The sequence below is a fragment of the Rhinoderma darwinii genome, chromosome 10 (assembly GCF_050947455.1).
Source record: "Rhinoderma darwinii isolate aRhiDar2 chromosome 10, aRhiDar2.hap1, whole genome shotgun sequence".
Lineage (NCBI taxonomy): Eukaryota > Metazoa > Chordata > Amphibia > Anura > Rhinodermatidae > Rhinoderma > Rhinoderma darwinii.
This window is the reverse complement of record NC_134696.1, coordinates 67,761,854-67,779,777: the sequence shown is the minus strand read 5'-3', so window position 1 is coordinate 67,779,777 and position 17,924 is coordinate 67,761,854. Positions and strand designations below refer to the sequence as shown.

At 42.3% G+C, this 17,924-nt stretch overlaps 1 protein-coding gene across 7 annotated transcripts in view; it reads left to right on the top strand.

Annotated features, from left to right (window-relative positions):
• Nucleotides 1–10,571, top strand: part of EPN1 (epsin 1) — a 185,161-nt gene extending 174,590 nt beyond the window's left edge. For all 7 annotated transcript variants that reach the window (XM_075840024.1, XM_075840026.1, XM_075840023.1 and 4 more), the window contains one exon: nucleotides 8,953–10,571. In XM_075840024.1, the coding sequence (XP_075696139.1) occupies nucleotides 8,953–9,329 (377 nt within the window). In that variant the 3' untranslated portion in view covers nucleotides 9,330–10,571. The remainder of the gene's footprint in view (nucleotides 1–8,952) is intronic.
• Nucleotides 10,572–17,924: the final 7,353 nt, after the last annotated feature.

Genomic DNA, 17,924 nt, shown 5'->3' with positions numbered 1-17,924 from the left:
AGGGGACTTCAGCCAGCGTTCGTTAGATCGCTTGCACGATATACTGCAATACTAATGTAATGTATATCGTGACTCTGACAGGCTTCTATTAAGCCCTGGTGACCTTCATTAGCAGCCATAGCAACCATTGTTGTCCCCCCCCCCCCGATTGCGTTGTGGGGGTCGCGACGAGCTATTGACCACAGCATTTAATGAGTTAAACGGGTGGGATCGCGCTCATTACTCTGAAGTGTCGGCGTAACATACAGCCGGCATCGTATGGAGCGGGTTCACTCCGTGAGCCCATTCCATACTTCCCCTACCCGATTTTGGCGTATGGATACGTCAAATGTCGGGAAGGGGTTAACATCAATTGTGGGAAAAATGTTTGAAGGACTATATACAGGATTATGTGACAAAAAAATAGTATTATAAGTGACAGCCAGCACGGTTTCACTAAGGACAGAAGTTGTCAAACCATCCTGATTTTGTTTTTATGAAGAGGTGAGCAGAAGCCTAGACAGAGGGGCCGCTGTGGAGATGGTGTTTTTGGACTTTGCAATGGCATTTGACACTGTCCCTCATAGACGTCTAATGGGTAAATTAAGGACTATAGGTTTAGAAACCATCGTTCGTAATTGGATTGAGAATTGGCTCAAGGATCGTATCCCGAGAGTTGTGGTCAATGATTCCTACTCTGAATGGTTCCCAGTTATAAGTGGTGTACCCCAGGGTTCAGTGCTGGGACCACTATTATTCAACTTATTTATTAATGATATAGAGTCTGGGATTAATAGCACTATTTCTATTTTTGCAGATACCAAGCTCTGTAGTATTGTTCAGTCTATAGAAGATGTTAGTAAATTGCAAGCGGATTTGGATGCACGAGTGTTTGCGCATCCACTTGGCAAATGAGGTTTAATGTAGATAAATGTAAAGTTATGCATCTGGGTACCAACAACCTGCACGCATCATATGTCCTAGGGGGAGCTACAGTGGGGGAGTCACTTATTGAGAAGGATCTGGGTGTACTTGTAAATCATAAACTAAATAACATCATGCAGTGTCAATCGGCTGCTTCAAAGGCCAGCAAGATATTGTCGTGTATTATAAGAGGCATGGACTCGCGGGACAGGGATGTAATATTACCACTTTACAAAGCATTAGTGAGGCCTCATCTAGAATATGCAGTTCAGTTCTGGGCTCCAGTTCATAGAAAGGATGCCCTGGAGTTAGAAAAAATACAAAGCAGGGCAACGAAGCTAATAAGGGGCATGGAGAGTAAGTTATGAAGAAAAATTAAAAGAAACCTATTTAACTAAGAGATGACTAAGGGGGACATGATTAACTTATATAAATATATTAATGGCACATACAAAAAATATGGTGAAATCCTGTTCCATGTAAAACCCCCTCAAAATACAAGGAGAAAAAAAAGGTTCAATCTGCAGAGGCGACAAGCCGCCTTTACTGTGAGAACTGTGAATTTATCGCATAGCCGACCGAAGGAGCTGTTCACAGAACCTACAGTAGGTGGCTTAGATAAGTTCCTAGAACGAAAAAACATCAGCTCCTATACCAACATGTAGAAATTTTTCCCATCCCTTGGATGAACTTGGACATGTTTTTTTTTTTTTTTTTTTTCTCAACCGTACTAACTATGTAACTACGATACTGTGGTTATTATGCCAGGTATTGGTTATTTTGGCAGTGTGGACAGGTGCCAAGTCCTGCTAGAAAATGAAATCCGCATCTCCATACAGCTTGTCAGCAGAGGGAAGTATTAAGTGCTGTAAAATTTCCTGGTAGACGGCTGCGCTGACTCTGGACTTGATATAACATAGTGGACCAACACTGTTGCTCAGTGGTCCAAAGTCCTGTTTTCAGATGAAAGCAAATTTTGCATTTAATTTGGAAATCAAGGTCCCAGAGTGTGGAGGAAGAGTGGAGAGGCATCAATCCAAGTTGCTTGTGGTTCAGTGTGACGTTTCCACAGTCAGTGATGGTTTGGGGAGCCATGTCATCTGCTGGTGTTGGTCCGCTGTGTTATATCATTGATGCAGTCATTCACGCAAAAGGAGCCCTGACCAAGTATTGAGTGCATATACTGTACGTACTTTTCAGCAGACTAAGATTTCGGTATTAAAAATCATTTTTGAAATTGGGCTTATATAATATTCAAATTTTCTGAGACACAAAATTTTGGGTTTTCATGAACTGTTAGCCATAATCATCAACATTAAAAGAAAAAAATGCTGGAAATAGATCACTCTGTAATGAAACTATATAATGAGTGTCACATTTTGAATTGAATTACTGAAATAAATTAACTTTTTGATTATCTAATTCATTGAGAAGGACTATAATTATATATCTTTTAATTTTTCTTGTATATTATTGGCTAGGGAACTTTAGTCGGATCCCTGAGACGTGCACACTCCTATATTTTAAAACAGTGTGTGTGTGTGTGTGTGTGTGTGTGTATGTATATATATATGTATATATATATATGTGTATGTATATATATATATATATATATGTGTGTGTGGAGAGAGAGAGGTCTCATATATATATATATATATATATATATATATATATATATATATATATATATATATATATAATCTGTATCGCATGGTGTTCGATCTGGCGATCGTGGAGGCCAGCGCAACATTGGTAAATCGTTCTTTCCACCACGGCCAATCCAACGTTCTGGTAGAGTTTCATTGTTATCGGCAAACCTTCAAATGGAAATGTGGAGGTGCACCATACTGCTGATAGACTACATTTGGCAGAACTTCCTCTATCTGTGGCATAAGCCATTTCTCCCCTTAAAGGGAATGTGTTGCCAGAAAAACATGTTTTTTTTTTAAAAATTAAACATTTAGTGTGTGGGTGGTTAAACATTGTTCACATTTTTTTTATTTTTTTGCACGAGTCCAGGAAATATTATAAATTATTTCTAATTTATAATACTACCCATTTTTGGTCACTAGATGGCGCTGTTCCCAAAATTGCAGCATTGCAACATTGGGTTAACAGCCCTCGCTCTAGTGAGCTCTCAGCATCCCCCCCTCCTTTATCCTGGCTAGTGCCGGGATAAACGAGGGGTTTGAACGGTGTAACCTCCTACACTGTGTGTCGCCATTTTTTGAGCTAACCCACAGTGTAGTAGGTTTACATACAGTAGTAAACACACACAAACACGAACATACATTGAAATCTCTTACCTGCTCCTGCCGCCGCGGCTCCCTCCGGCCCGTCCGCTCCGTTTGCTGCCGCTGGTGCAAGTGCAGAAATCCGGAAGCCGCGACCGGAAGTAGTAATATTACTGTCCGGCCGCGACTTCCGGTCCACAGGAAAATGGCGCCGGACGGCGCCAATTTCGAATAGGACTGTGTGGGAGCGGCGCATGCGCAGTTCCCACACAGACGCCGTACACTGCAGTCAATGGGACGGGAGCCGTTCGCAGTCCCTATGGGACTGTGGCTGCCGTATTCCATGTCTGTATGTGTCGTTAATCGACACACACAGAAATGGAACAAAAAATGGCAGCCCCCATAGGGAAGAAAAAGTGTAAAAATAAGAAAAAGTAAAACACAAACACACAAATAAATATAAAAGTTTTTAATAAAGCACTAACATCTTTAACATATTAAAAAATAATTTCTGATGACACTGTTCCTTTAAGGACGCAGCCTAGTTTGGGCCTTAAGGCTCAGTGCCCATTTTTCAAATCTGACATATTTCACATTATGTGGTAATAACTTCGGAATGCTTAAGCCTATCCAAGCGATTCTGAGACTATTTTCTCGTGAGACATTGGGCTTTATGTTAGTGGTAAAATTTGGTCGATATATTCAGTGTGTATTTGTGAAAAATAGCAAAATTTAGAGAAAATGTGAAAAAAATTGCATTTTTCTGAATTTAAATGCATCTGCTTGTAAGACAGAGGGTTATACCACCCAAAATAGTTACTAGTTCACATTTCCCATGTGACTACTATATGTTGGTATCATTTTTTGAACAGTCTTTTTTTTTTTTCTAGGACGTTACACGGCTTAGAACATAAGCAGTAATTTCTCATATTTTGAATAAAATGTCAAAAGCCTTTTTTTTTTTTTTAGGTACCAGTTTAGTTCTGAAGTGGCTTTGAGGGGCCTATATATTAGAAACCCCTATCAAACACCCAATTTTAGAAACTAGACCCCTTAAAGTATTCAAAACAGCATTTAGAAAGTTTAACCCTTTAGGTTTTTCATAGGAATTTAAAGCAAAGTAGAGGTGAAATGTACAAATCGTATTTTTTTGTCAGAAAATCCTTTCTATTCATTTTTTTTCTGTAAAACAGAAGGTTTTACCAAAGAAATGCAACTCAATAGTTATTGCACAGATTCTGTAGTTTTGAGAAATAGCCCATATGTGGCCCTAGTGCGCTAATGGGCTGAAGCACCGGCCTCTGAAGCAAAGGAGCACCTAGTGGATTGAGGCCTTCTTTTTATTAGGCACCATGTCCGATTTGAAGAGGTCTTGTGGTGCCAAAACAGTAGAAACCCCCCAAATGTGACCCTATTTGGCAAACTACCCCCTCAAGGAATTTATCGAGTGGTATAGTGGGCATTTAGATCCCACAGGTTTTTGCTGCATTTTGTAGAATTAGGCTGTGCAATTGAAAATCACATTTTTCTGATAAAAGGTACACATTTTTAATAGGAATAAAGGAGAAAAAGCACCCAAATATTTGCAAAGCAATTTCTCCTGATTACGGCAATACCCCATATGTGGTCATAAACTGCTGGTTGGACAAACGGCAGGGCTCACAAGAGAAGGCGCGCTATTTGGCATGTCGATTTTTCTGGATTGGTTTCTGGATACCATGTCGCATTTGCAGAGCTTCTGCAGTACCAATACAGGGGAAAACCCCTAAAAGTGACCCTATTTTGGAAACTAGACCCCATGAGGAATTCATTGTAGTTTTCATGCAGTGCGTGCTACTTTTTGAGCAGTTTTTATTCTATTTTTAAGAGGCGTGGTGATTAAAATCCCAATAAACATAAATTCTACTATTCTTTTTTTTTTTTTTTTTTAATTTTATTTCTTTTTTACATCGTTCACCGTGCGCTATGAATGACATTCACTTTATTCTGCGGGGCGATACGATTACGGCGATATCATATATTTATAGTTTTTTTTTATGTCTGATGGCGTTTGCACAATAAAATACTTTTTTATAAAGAATCATTTACTTATTCTAAGAGCCATAACATTTTTATTTTTCCATCAAGAAAGCCGTGCGAGGACTTGTTTTTTGCTTACTGTAGTTTCGATCAAAACCATGATGTTTGTTTTCTTTTATGGCGTTCACCGCGCCGGATAGATAACAAAATACTTTAGTCCAGGCCGTTACGAACGCGGCGATACCACTTATGTATAGTTTATTTGTTTTTATTAATAATAAAGGACTGAACAGGGAAAAAGGGGGATTTTTACTTTCATTACTTTTAAAACTTAAATTTTTTTATTTTTACATAACTTTTTTTTTAACTTTTTTACTTTGTCCCACTAGGGAACTTGAAGGCAGGAGGCCTTGATCGCAATTCTAATATACTGCACTACATGCTTAGTGCAGTGTATTAGAGCGGTCAACTGCTCACTGACAGCAAGCATAGTGGGTCCTGACTGTCAGGACCCACTAGGCTTCCATAGATGGCATAGCCGGACGCGATTGTTAGGACATGTAGCGATGGTGCTTTAACCCCTAAGAAGCCGCAATTGCTATTGAACGCGGCTTCTAAGGGTTAATCAGCGGGGACCACCGCAATCGGTCCCTGCACACCGAGCTGGGGAAAGATGGTGCCAAATTAACTCAGGTCAGTACATTTAGTGAGCTGAGCGCGAACGATGCAGGGTTAACATGTCCAGGTAGGAATGGCCAGTGACAGTGTCATCGGCAAAAAAGAAGGGACTGTATACTTTGTGGCTGCTCATTGCACAGGACACATTTACTTTGAGTCTCTTATGTGCTCGATAAAGGCACGTGGTTTTTCTGAGCCGCACATTCTAACGTTGTGTTGATTTGACCTTCCCACTGAGGTAAAATGTAGCCTCATCGCTTAACACTAGCCTGTCAGAAAATTCGTCCCCTTCCAATCGGCCCTGCAAGTCAATACAAAAGTTAAGGCGTTTTGGTTTGCCGTCTGGGTTAAGCTCCTGAAGCAGATGTAATCTGTATGGCTTACAGCGCCAACGTTTTTGTAAGATACGCCATACCGTGGTTTGTGGCACCTGTACCTCCATACTAGTCAGCCTGGTCGATTTTTCTAGGACTGCGCTCGTACACTGCTCAAATCCTGTTCACTGTCTCTTCCGAAGTCTTTGGGTAGCCCAGACTTTTCCCATGACACAAACACCCAGTGGTTTTGAATTGCTTCACCCAACGCGAAATGCGGTTTCAATGCGAAGCACATTTACCAAATGTATTCTGACAGTGTCGCTGTGCTGTCAAAACAGAACCTGTTCTTGCAAATTCCAACAAGCAAAAGATTTTACTTGCTTCAATGTCGCCACCTTCTGTCTCACTATGGCAGCACATTTCAGATTTGGCTCTTGAAAATGAAAGCTGTGCTGTAAATTGGTTGTCACTGATGTTACTTTAACTACAGGCCTTTACTTTTGCACCATCCCTTTTTAATCCCCCTGTATTAATAAAACGTTATTTAAATGTATATTTATTTATAACTTTTATAAAGTTATTTATAACTTTTTTTTTTCCTAGTCCCACTAGAGGACATCAACTGTTGGATCACTTGCTTGATATACTATAATAATAATAATATTTATATAACGCCAATATATTCCACAGCGCTTTACAGTTCAGAGAGAACATGTACAGGCCATATCAGGCATTACATCATGACAAAACGAATTGACAATTCAAGCAAAAGGCGTGAGGACCCTGCTCGCAAGAGCTTACAATCTGAGGAAATAAGACCAGTAAAACGTGCTCTTCAGCTAGGTTGGTCACTAGCTAAAGACTGTCTTAAGGAAACAGCCTCACGCTGATAGATCGGCGTCTGAGGCATAGTGGTAGCTCCACCCACTGAGAATCACTGGTGGCAAAACGCACTTGGCTGTCCAGCGAGTCATATTCATAGTTGTTGCTAAACATAGAGGAGTCCATAGCTCATCGAAGGGGGGGGGGGGAAACACCGCTGGACTCGGAGACACATCGGCTATTAGGTGAGACTGCGAACGCACTTTGTAAGACCTAGTGACAGGTTTTCAAGTACAATGGTCCAGCCATCTTTTATACATATGGGGTAGTACACACAAAGCTGCATGAGCCAGTGACCAGCCAGTATCTGTGACCGATATGAAGTGCATTACATTAGGGTGCAAGGAGCGTGGGGGATGCTGAATGAGGGGATCAAGTCCTCATGCCTAATGTAAAAGGAGGGCCAGGGCAAGGAGTCAGATTAGGGAATGTTATAGGCCTGTCTAAAAAGATGTAATTTCTGGGCACGGTTAAAACTTGGATGTTTGGAATTAATCAGATTGGGGTAGTGCGTTCCAGGGGACTGGTGCAGCACGAGAAAAATATTGGCGGGGGGGGTTCAGATTATGGAGGATATTAATCTAAGGTCGTTGGCAGAACGTGGAGAGCGGGTAGGGTGGTAGACTGAGATGAGGGAGATGTAAGGAGGTGCAGCGCTGTGGAGAGCTTTGTGGGTAAGAGTAATAAGTTTGAATTTAATTCTGAAAGGAATGGGTAACCAGTGCAGTGACTGGCACAAGGTATAGGTATTGGAGTAGCGGTTGGTCAGAAAGATGAGCCTGGCTGTTGCATTCAGGACAGATTGGCGAGGGGAAAGTTTACTGAGAGTGATCGATTAGTAATGAGTTACAGTAGTGAAGACGAGAGTGAATCAGAGCAGCAAAGAGTTTTGGCTGTTTCCACAGTAAGAAAAGGGACATGGTTTTGAGGTGAAAGTGACATCCACGTGTAAGTGATTGAATGTGCGAAGGAAAGATCGGAGTCCAAAATAACCCGGAGACAGCGGGCATGCTGCCTAGGAGTTATGGTAGTGCCACACCCACAGAGATAGACATCAGGTTTAGGTAGATTAGTAGATGGTGGGAACACAAGGGGCTCCGTTTTAGGAAGATTCCGTTTCAGATAGAGGACATAATGTTAGACTGCGGACAATCACTGGTGTTTTGTATTCGAGCAGGGGTGATGTCATGGGAAGAGGCATATAATTGGGTGTCCTTTATACCGAAAGTTTCCTGTAAAGCCCTCCTAGGAGCACAAAGATGTCAGAACTGAGGGCCTTCATCAGGCCCCCAGGCTGCCATGCCAACCATCGGCACAACACGATCGCGTCACGGGCAGCCGATGCAAAGTGACAGGGGGCCGCCACTAGGATGCCGCTGTTGTTTTGACTGCGGTATCTAAGGGGTTAAACAAGCGGTATCCCGTTTGTTACACTGAAGTGTCCACTGTTACACACAGCCGACATGCTCCATTCTGCGCCATACATAATATATATTATATATATATATATATATATATATATATATATATATGTGTATATGTCGGGAAGGGATTTTCTCCCAGCAGACAGAAATTGTACTGGCTCTAGCTGCCTAAGTGATGCTATACTGAGGCATCCTGGGTTTGATAGCACAGAGGAAGAGAAGGCAGGGAAAAAAAATCGAAAATCCAAGATGGAGTCTGATCAGAAGCGGACAGGGGGCTGGATTGCGGGAAGGGAGTACAATATACAGAAAAGAAATCCAGAGCTTGATGGACAATCCTGTAAGGGGTGCAGTGATGGAAAAATTTGTTTTCGCTGGAGTGCTTCTTTAAAGCATATTTTAATTATTTTTCTACAATGATAGAGTAATTAATGTATCTTGTGTGTGAAAAGTATTTGTACAATGTTTTATACGTATCTTTAATATTTATCTTAGGGGCGACTAGTTCAACTACGACAAATCCATTCCAGCCTAACCAACAATCATCTCTTACTTTGAATCAACTTCGTTCCAGCCCTGTGATGTCAATGGGACAGCAAGTTACACCTGCTGGACAAAGCACTGCAGCAATTCCATTTAGTTCTGTGTCACCCATTGTTTCAGTGTCCCCTATGGCCCCAGGAATTCCTCTAGCCAATGTGTCCCCAATGGTTGGAATGCAGCCTGTAGCTGGAGTGGGTGGCTTTCCAGTTTCTGCAGTGCCTCCAGGTGTTCCTGCTATGATGCCATCGCAACAGTTGGTCACACAACCACTGGTCCCAAATCTATCAACACAAGCTGTGACTAGTACCACCAACCCTTTCCTATTATAACAGGCTGGGGATCATTGAGTTTGTAATGGGGGTGATGGGTCAAAAATGGCATCATCTTGCTACTACCACAGAATGTCCCTGTATCTTACATCTCTTGTGGCAACCCTGTATTAGCAGCACCCATGAATTTTGGTATCTGCTTCCTTTTCACTGTGCCTCTGAAAACCAAGAAATAGTATTTGTATCCCTCTCCCACAATACAGGTAAAGGTAAAGACCATATATTAATATTGTTTTCTGCAGGATAATTGATCATCGATGGTGTTATGTCAGAATTTTACTATGTTATTTCCGTTTGCCGCCCCCTCATTATTTTTTGCATTAATTAGCAGCACTTCACAGTATCGTTCGTTTTGTTTGCTTCAGTCTAGTAGCAGTCCATGGACTCTTCACTTGTGAACTGAGCGAAAGTTGCTCTAAACATCTGTCTTTCCATATGAAATGTGTTTTGCCTACATGATTTTACCTACATTTCTGGCCCAACTCCCTTGGACTTCAGTTCTACACATTGCTCCCTTTACCTACTATATAGATGATGTATTGGTGGTTCTACATGTACATTATACAACGCATCGCTCTAGCACTTCTGTGTTATTGGACCACATTAGGATAATGCCCTATTTAGAACGATATATTGATATAACACTAAAAGACTAAGCTCTTTAAATTCCAGATACAATTTTCTGTTGAGCAGGGGATTTTTGGGGGATTTCTGGGTTGTATTGCCATAATAGCAAGACATTTCCTATTTATTAGAATGAATTCATGAATGCTGATTAAGTGGATTTTTAACCCTTGAGTTTATTCCATTTCTTTCTTATTACCATTACAAATCAAATCTGTGATGTTGATTTGTCTGATAACCACTTAATAAACTGATGGCTTTGCTTGGTGTGCTGTCCTATTTAGTATGAAAATTTCACACATGTTTTTACTCTTATTAGATGAGAAAACGATATTCGAATAAAGCAAATCTGGGAAAGTTCCATTAACTTTTCCTTTTTTTTATTCTTTTAGAGCCCATGTTGTCTTGTAAATGATGACCGTAAATTAAAATCAGCATATGGACTTCTGTCTTGTATGGAAGTATGATGTAATACATTATATCTGATCAGTTTCTTTCCTTTTTTTTATGTATATTTACTCTGTGATTTGACTTGTAATTTTCATTTTGAGGAAGGAAAACAAAACTGTCCATAAGTGATTCAGAATGTCTGTCATTTATTAAACACATCTGGACATATATTGTCGAAATTGATCATTGAATTTTATAATCTTGTGATTTCATGAGCGTCCGCAAAGAGCAGAATATCTATGGACTTTACGGTGTCCCACTTTCAGGTTGGTGTTCTGTATCTTATTTCACAGGGAAGTTCATTGACCTGGAAAGCTTTTGCATTGCGGCATTATGCATCAAAATGATCCGAGAATAGTTCACTTTTATTGCTTAACCCCTTAAGGACACAGCCTGTTTTGACCTAATGGACCAGGCCATTTTTTTTCAAAACTGACATATGTCACTTTATATGATAATAACTTTGGAATGCTTTATGTTTTTTTAAGCAATTCTGAGATTTTCTCGTAACACATTGTACTTTAAGTTAGTAGTAAAATTTGGTCGATACATTCAGTGTTTGTTTGTGAAAAATACCAAAATTTAGACCAAATTTGCAGAAATTATCATTTTTATAAATTTAAATGTATCCACTTGTAAAACCGATCGTAATACCACACAAAATAGTTACAGGTTAACATTTCCGATGTGTCTACTTTATGTTGGCATCGTTTTTTGAACATTCTTTTATTTTTCCAGGACGTTACAAGGCTTAGAACTTTAGCAGCAATTTCTCACATTTTCAAGAAATTTTCAAAACGCTATTTTTTTTTTAAGGGACCAGTTCAGTTCTGAAGTGGCTTTGAGGGCCTTATATATTAGAAACCCCCTATAAAACATCCCATTTTAAAAACTGCACCCTCAAAGTATTCGCAACAGCATTTATAAAGTTTCTTAACCCTTTTGGTATTTCACAGGAATTAAAGCAAAGTGGAGGTGATATTGACTAATTTATTATTTTTTGCCGAAACACCAAAGGTTTTACCAGAGAAACGCAAATCCATATTTAATGCCCAGATTCTGCAGTTTTTAAAAATATCCCACATGTGGCCCTAGTGTGCTACTGGACTGAAGTACCGGCCCCAGAAGCAAAGGAGCACCTTGTGGATTTTGCGGACTCCATTTTATTAGCATATATTTTAGGCACCATCAGGGTTGTCAACCTTCACTTCAGAAATTTCTGGACAACTGAGCTAAAAATCATGGACAGATCAAAATTTTTACGGACACATTACAAAATCATTGCCTGTTCAGTGTTCTAGAAGTAACTCACCAATCACAGCTCCGCTTGTAGCTTTCTCCCGCTAACTTAGGTGATGTTTTCTCTGATTAGTCGTTCACTTTCCCTTTTTTTTTCTCCATCCGGCCCAGACCACTGTGACAACTTATTCCAGCCACGACTTGTCTCTGCAGAGTTTGACCCGGACATGTTGGTTTCTCGCTTTTCCAGCACATTCCCCACCAATACCCCATCCTCCTAAACAAACTTGTAATCCACAGTGCCCTAGATGATAATAATGATCCCTCAGTGCTCAACACAATAAAAGTTCCCCATCGGTAACCGTGCCCCGTGTAGATAGTGCCACACGCAGCCCCCCCATTGTAGATGGTGTCACACAGCTCCCCCCTTGTAGATGGCGTCACACAGCTCCCCCCTTGTAGATGGCGCCACACCGCTCCCCCCTTGTAGATGGCGCCACACCGCTCCCCCCTTGTAGATGGCGCCACACCGCTCCCCCCTTGTAGACGGCGCCACACAGCTCCCCCCTTGTAGATGGCGCCACACAGCTCCCCCCTTGTAGACGGAGCCACACAGCTCCCCCCTTGTAGACGGAGCCACACAGCTCCCCCCTTGTAGACGGAGCCACACAGCTCCCCCCTTGTAGACGGAGCCACACAGCTCCCCCCTTGTAGACGGAGCCACACAGCTCCCCCCTTGTAGACGGAGCCACACAGCTCCCCCCTTGTAGACGGAGCCACACAGCTCCCCCCTTGTAGACGGAGCCACACAGCTCCCCCCTTGTAGACGGAGCCACACAGCTCCCCCCTTGTAGACGGAGCCACACAGCTCCCCCCTTGTAGACGGAGCCACACAGCTCCCCCCTTGTAGACGGAGCCACACAGCTCCCCCCTTGTAGACGGAGCCACACAGCTCCCCCCTTGTAGACGGAGCCACACAGCTCCCCCCTTGTAGACGGAGCCACACAGCTCCCCCCTTGTAGACGGAGCCACACAGCTCCCCCCTTGTAGACGGAGCCACACAGCTCCCCCCTTGTAGACGGAGCCACACAGCTCCCCCCTTGTAGACGGAGCCACACAGCTCCCCCCTTGTAGACGGAGCCACACAGCTCCCCCCTTGTAGACGGAGCCACACAGCTCCCCCCTTGTAGACGGAGCCACACAGCTCCCCCCTTGTAGACGGAGCCACACAGCTCCCCCCTTGTAGACGGAGCCACACAGCTCCCCCCTTGTAGACGGAGCCACACAGCTCCCCCCTTGTAGACGGAGCCACACAGCTCCCCCCTTGTAGACGGAGCCACACAGCTCCCCCCTTGTAGACGGAGCCACACAGCTCCCCCCTTGTAGACGGAGCCACACAGCTCCCCCCTTGTAGACGGAGCCACACAGCTCCCCCCTTGTAGACGGAGCCACACAGCTCCCCCCTTGTAGACGGAGCCACACAGCTCCCCCCTTGTAGACGGAGCCACACAGCTCCCCCCTTGTAGACGGAGCCACACAGCTCCCCCCTTGTAGACGGAGCCACACAGCTCCCCCCTTGTAGACGGAGCCACACAGCTCCCCCCTTGTAGACGGAGCCACACAGCTCCCCCCTTGCTCTTAGTGCCAAACGGCCCCCCTTGCTCTTAGTGCCAAACGGCCCCCCTTGCTCTTAGTGCCAAACAGCCCCCCTTGCTCCGCTCCCCCCTTGCTAAGAAGTGTCACACTGCAGAGTGGAGCGGTAGCCTACTGCTACCACTCTCCGCTAACGTGAATCACCGTAGGAGGAGACTAGGAGGTAATGCGGTGCAGCGGCGGAGGCGACAGGTCCACTTCTGACTGGGGTCAGTGACGGCCTTGGAGTGGACCTGACCTGTCACCTGACCTCATGACGGTGAGGTCAGGTTACTGGATTGGTCCACTCACTGACCTCACATTGGCCGTCACCGACCTCGCTTGGCAAGCGGCATGAATATTTCCAGATTCCGTGGATTCATGCGGAATCTGAAAATATGTCCGGCCGCAGCCTATTCTTCCTTTGCACTGCGTATGTACATTTCAGTGCATGCGCAGTGTAAAGTTCCAAAGAACGAGGGAAAAATCCCGGACGGTGTTTTTTTTTCTGCCAGGTGCTACGAACGGCAGAAAAGAACACCCATTTTTAGGGACTGTCCATAAATTTACGGACGGTTGGCAACCCTGGGCACCATGTCAGGTTTGCAGAGGTCTCTTGGTGCCAAGACAGTGGGAACCCCCCCCAAAAAAGACACCATTTGGCAATCTACACCCCTCAAGGGGTATAGTGAGCATTGTAACCCAGCATTTAGTGGAATTAGGATGTAAAAATGAAAAATCGAAAAACAAAATTCTAATAAAATGAAGGAGAAAAAGTGCCACAACATTTGAATAGCAATTTCTCCCGATTACGGCAATACCTCATATGGGGTCATAAACTGCTGTTTGGACACACTGCAGGGCTCAGAAAGGCAGGAGCGCTATTTGGCAAGCAGATTTTTCTGGCTTGGTTTTTTGGGCGTCATGTTGCATTTGCAAAACCCTAAGGTACCAAAGTACAGTGGTAGCCCCCAAGAAGTGACCACATTTTAGAGACTACACCCCTCAAGGCATTTATCATTTGCCTGGACATGTGACTCGGTTTAGAAGTGAAGAGCACCTTGCGCATTTGAGGTCTATTTCTGTGATTTTCACACCATTGGCCCACAATTGCAGGGCTCTGAGGTCAAATAGTGAAGCAAACCCCCAAGTAGTGACCCCTATTTTGGAAACTACACCCCTTAGGCATTTTAAGGGGTGTAGTGAGCGTTTTGACCCCACAGGTTTTTATTTCATGAGAAATTTATGCGCAGCAGATGGTGCAAAGTGAAAATTGCAATTTTCCGCTGATATGCCATTTTAGAGCACAATATGTTGTGCCCAGTTTGTGCCACCGAAGACAAATACCTCATAAAATTTTAAGCGGGTTCTCCCGGGTATGGCGATGCCATAGATGTGGACGTAAACTTCTTTTTGGGCACGCTGTAGGGTTCAGAATGGAGTGCGTGCCATTTAGCTTTCGGGGTGCAAATTTTGCTTGGTAGTAGTTCTGTTTTGGGGTATTGCTGATATTTCATTTTGTAATGTGGGGGCATATGTAAACTGAGGGGTACAGCAGTTTATAATAAGAGGGTATAATAATGGGGTAAATAAATAATCATTGATAATGTGTGGCGAGTGTTGCACTGATAAATGGTGCCCAATCTTATCTGCTTTTGGAACACTGCAACTTTTCCATCGCCATTTTCTGAGACCCAGAACTTATTTGTTGCGGAACAATCTGTGGTTTTCATTGGTGCCATTTTGGGGTACACACTATTTTTTTTTTTTTATCGTGCTTTATTCCAATTTTTGGCGAGTAAGGTGACCAAAAACCAGCAATTCTGTTATGTTTTTTTTTTTTTTTTTTTACGGCGTTCACCTTGGGCTATAAATGACAATTGTACTTTATTCTGCGGGTCGATACGATTACGGCGATACCAAATGTACTAGTCCTTTTCAATTAATTAGAATATCATGAAAAGTTAATTTATATCAGTAACTCAGTTCAAAAAGTGAAGCTCCTATATTATATAGATTCAATACACAGTGATCTATTTCCAGCATTTCTTTTTTTTTTTTAATGTTTATGATTATAGCTAACCATTAATGAAAACCCAAAATTTAGTGTCTCAGAAAATTTGAATATTATATAAGCCCAATTTCAAAAATTATTTTTAATACTGAAATGTAGGCCAACTGAAAAGAATGGACAGTATGTGCACTCAATACTTGGTCGGGGCTGCTTTTGCATGAATTACTGCATCATTGTGGCATGGCATGGAGGCGATCAGCCTGTGGTATTGCTGAGGTGTTATGGAAGTCCAGGTTGATAAAGAAATATAGTATTTGAAGTTTTTGCTTTCACATAACTCAAAATAGAAGGTATCGCCTGGACAAGAACGCTTACAAATTATTTTTTTTATTATTATTATTAAATCTTTAAAATGGGCTACTCAAACCAATAATTTTTATAGATACCAGGCTAACCAGATAGGTTAGACAAGGTGGCCAATATATTGATTTAAATTCTTATAGAGCTACTCCAAATATCCAGTTAAAACATATGAATTATGTCCCTACATGGACTAAATAGCAAAGTGTGCATTCACACCGAGTAAAGCTCTGATACCTACCAGCAAAGTGTGTGTGAACACTCAGTAATACAGTGTTCCAAATTATTATGCACATTGGATTTAAGTGTCATAAACATTTAATTATTAGTTTTTCAATTAAACTCCTGGAAGGTATTGTCTTAGGGCTCTTTGGATCATTGTAATCAATCTCCGTCACCTGTGATAATTAGTTTGACAGGTGTGCACAATCAAAGGAAAATTACTTAAGGACGTTCCACATTATTAAGCAGGCCACAGGTTTCAAGCAATATGGGAAAGAAAAAGGATCTCTCTGCTGCCGAAAAGCGTGAAATAGTGCAATACCTTGGACAAGGTATGAAAACATTGGAAATTTCAAGAAAACTTAGACATGATCGTCGTACTGTGAAAAGATTTGTGGCTGATTCAGAGCACAGACGGGTTTGTTCAGATAAAGGCATATTGAGGAAGGTTTCTGCCAGACAAATTAATAGGATTAGGAGAGCAGCTGCTAAAATGCCATTGCAAAGCAGCAAACAGGTATTTGAAGCCGCTGGTGCCTCTGGAGTCCCGCGAATCTCAAGGTGTAGGATCCTCCAGAGGTTTGCAAGTGTGCATAAAGCTATTTTTCGGCCACCCCTAAACAATGCTCACAAGGAGAAACGGTTGCAGTGGGCTCAGAAATACATGAAGACTAATTTTCAAACCGTGTTGTTTACTGATGAGTGCCGTGCAACCCTGGATGGTCCAGATGGATGGAGTAGTGGATGGTTGGTGAATGGCCACCATGTGCCAACAAGGCTGTGACGTCAGCAAGGAGGTGGCGGAGTCATGTTTTGGGCTGGAATCATGGGGCGAGAGCTGGTAGGCCCCTTTAGGGTCCCTGACGGTGTGAAAATGACCTTTGCAAAGTACGTAGAGTTTGACTGACCACTTTCTTCCGTGGTACAAAAAGAAGAACCGTGCCTTACGTAGCAAAATTATCTTCATGCATGACAATGCACAATCTCATGCCTCAAAGAATACCTCTGTGTCATTGGCTGCTATGGGCATAAAAGGAGAGAAACTCATGGTGTTGCCCCCATGTTCCCCTGACCTCACCCCTATTGAGAACCTTTGGAGCATCCTCAAGCAAAATATCTATGAGGGTGGGAGGCAGTTCACATCAAAACAGAAGCTCTGGGAGGCTATTCTGACATCCTGCAAAGATATTCAAGCAGAAACCGTCCAAATACTCACAAATTCAATGGATGCAAGGATTGTGAAGGTGATATCAAAGAAGGGGTTGTATGTTAACATGTAACTTGGCCTGTTAAGCTTTTTGTGATTGAAAGAGCTTTTGATTTCTGTAAATATGACCACCTGATGCTGCAAATTCAACAAATTACCATTTTAGTTCTCTTTACAACCTTTAAAATGTTTTGATCTCAGTTGTGCAAAATAATTTGAAATTATTGTGCATTTTGAGTTTTTTACTTCTAAAAAAAAATCTGTTATCATTAGGCGATTTGTTCAATAAAATTTGCATTATACTCCAACGGTTGATGGCTTGAAGATTATACTGACTGTCATTTGCATCGACTATTTAGGAAAATCAGCGAAAAATAACATTTGCATAATAATTTGGAACGCGGCGTAGAAATACAGCACCAGCAACACAGTGTTTATTCACACTGAAATGTGCCACTGCACTTAAATTTCTTGTGCACTTACGCCCATGACAAACCGTGCAGCACCTCAAGCAGTATTATGCATTCACACTTCCAAGGGACTATATTTAAACAAAAGCTAGTCAGCAATATCTACAATACCGAGTACTTTGTCGCTAAGATGAGCATCAGCACATGCAGGTAGTGTGCATTCACACTCCTCAATTCAGCATAACACCTACAGTAGTAGTGTGAAATTCACACCTGATAAATATTGTCTACCTGATAACAAGAGTGTGCATTCACACTGAATAAAGATTAAACGCCTAACGCGTTTCTACGTCCTTATTTTTGTATAGAACGTTTCTTTAGAGGCATGTATATTGAGACGGCAGATTAGCACATCAGTTTTTTGTGCAGTATTGTCT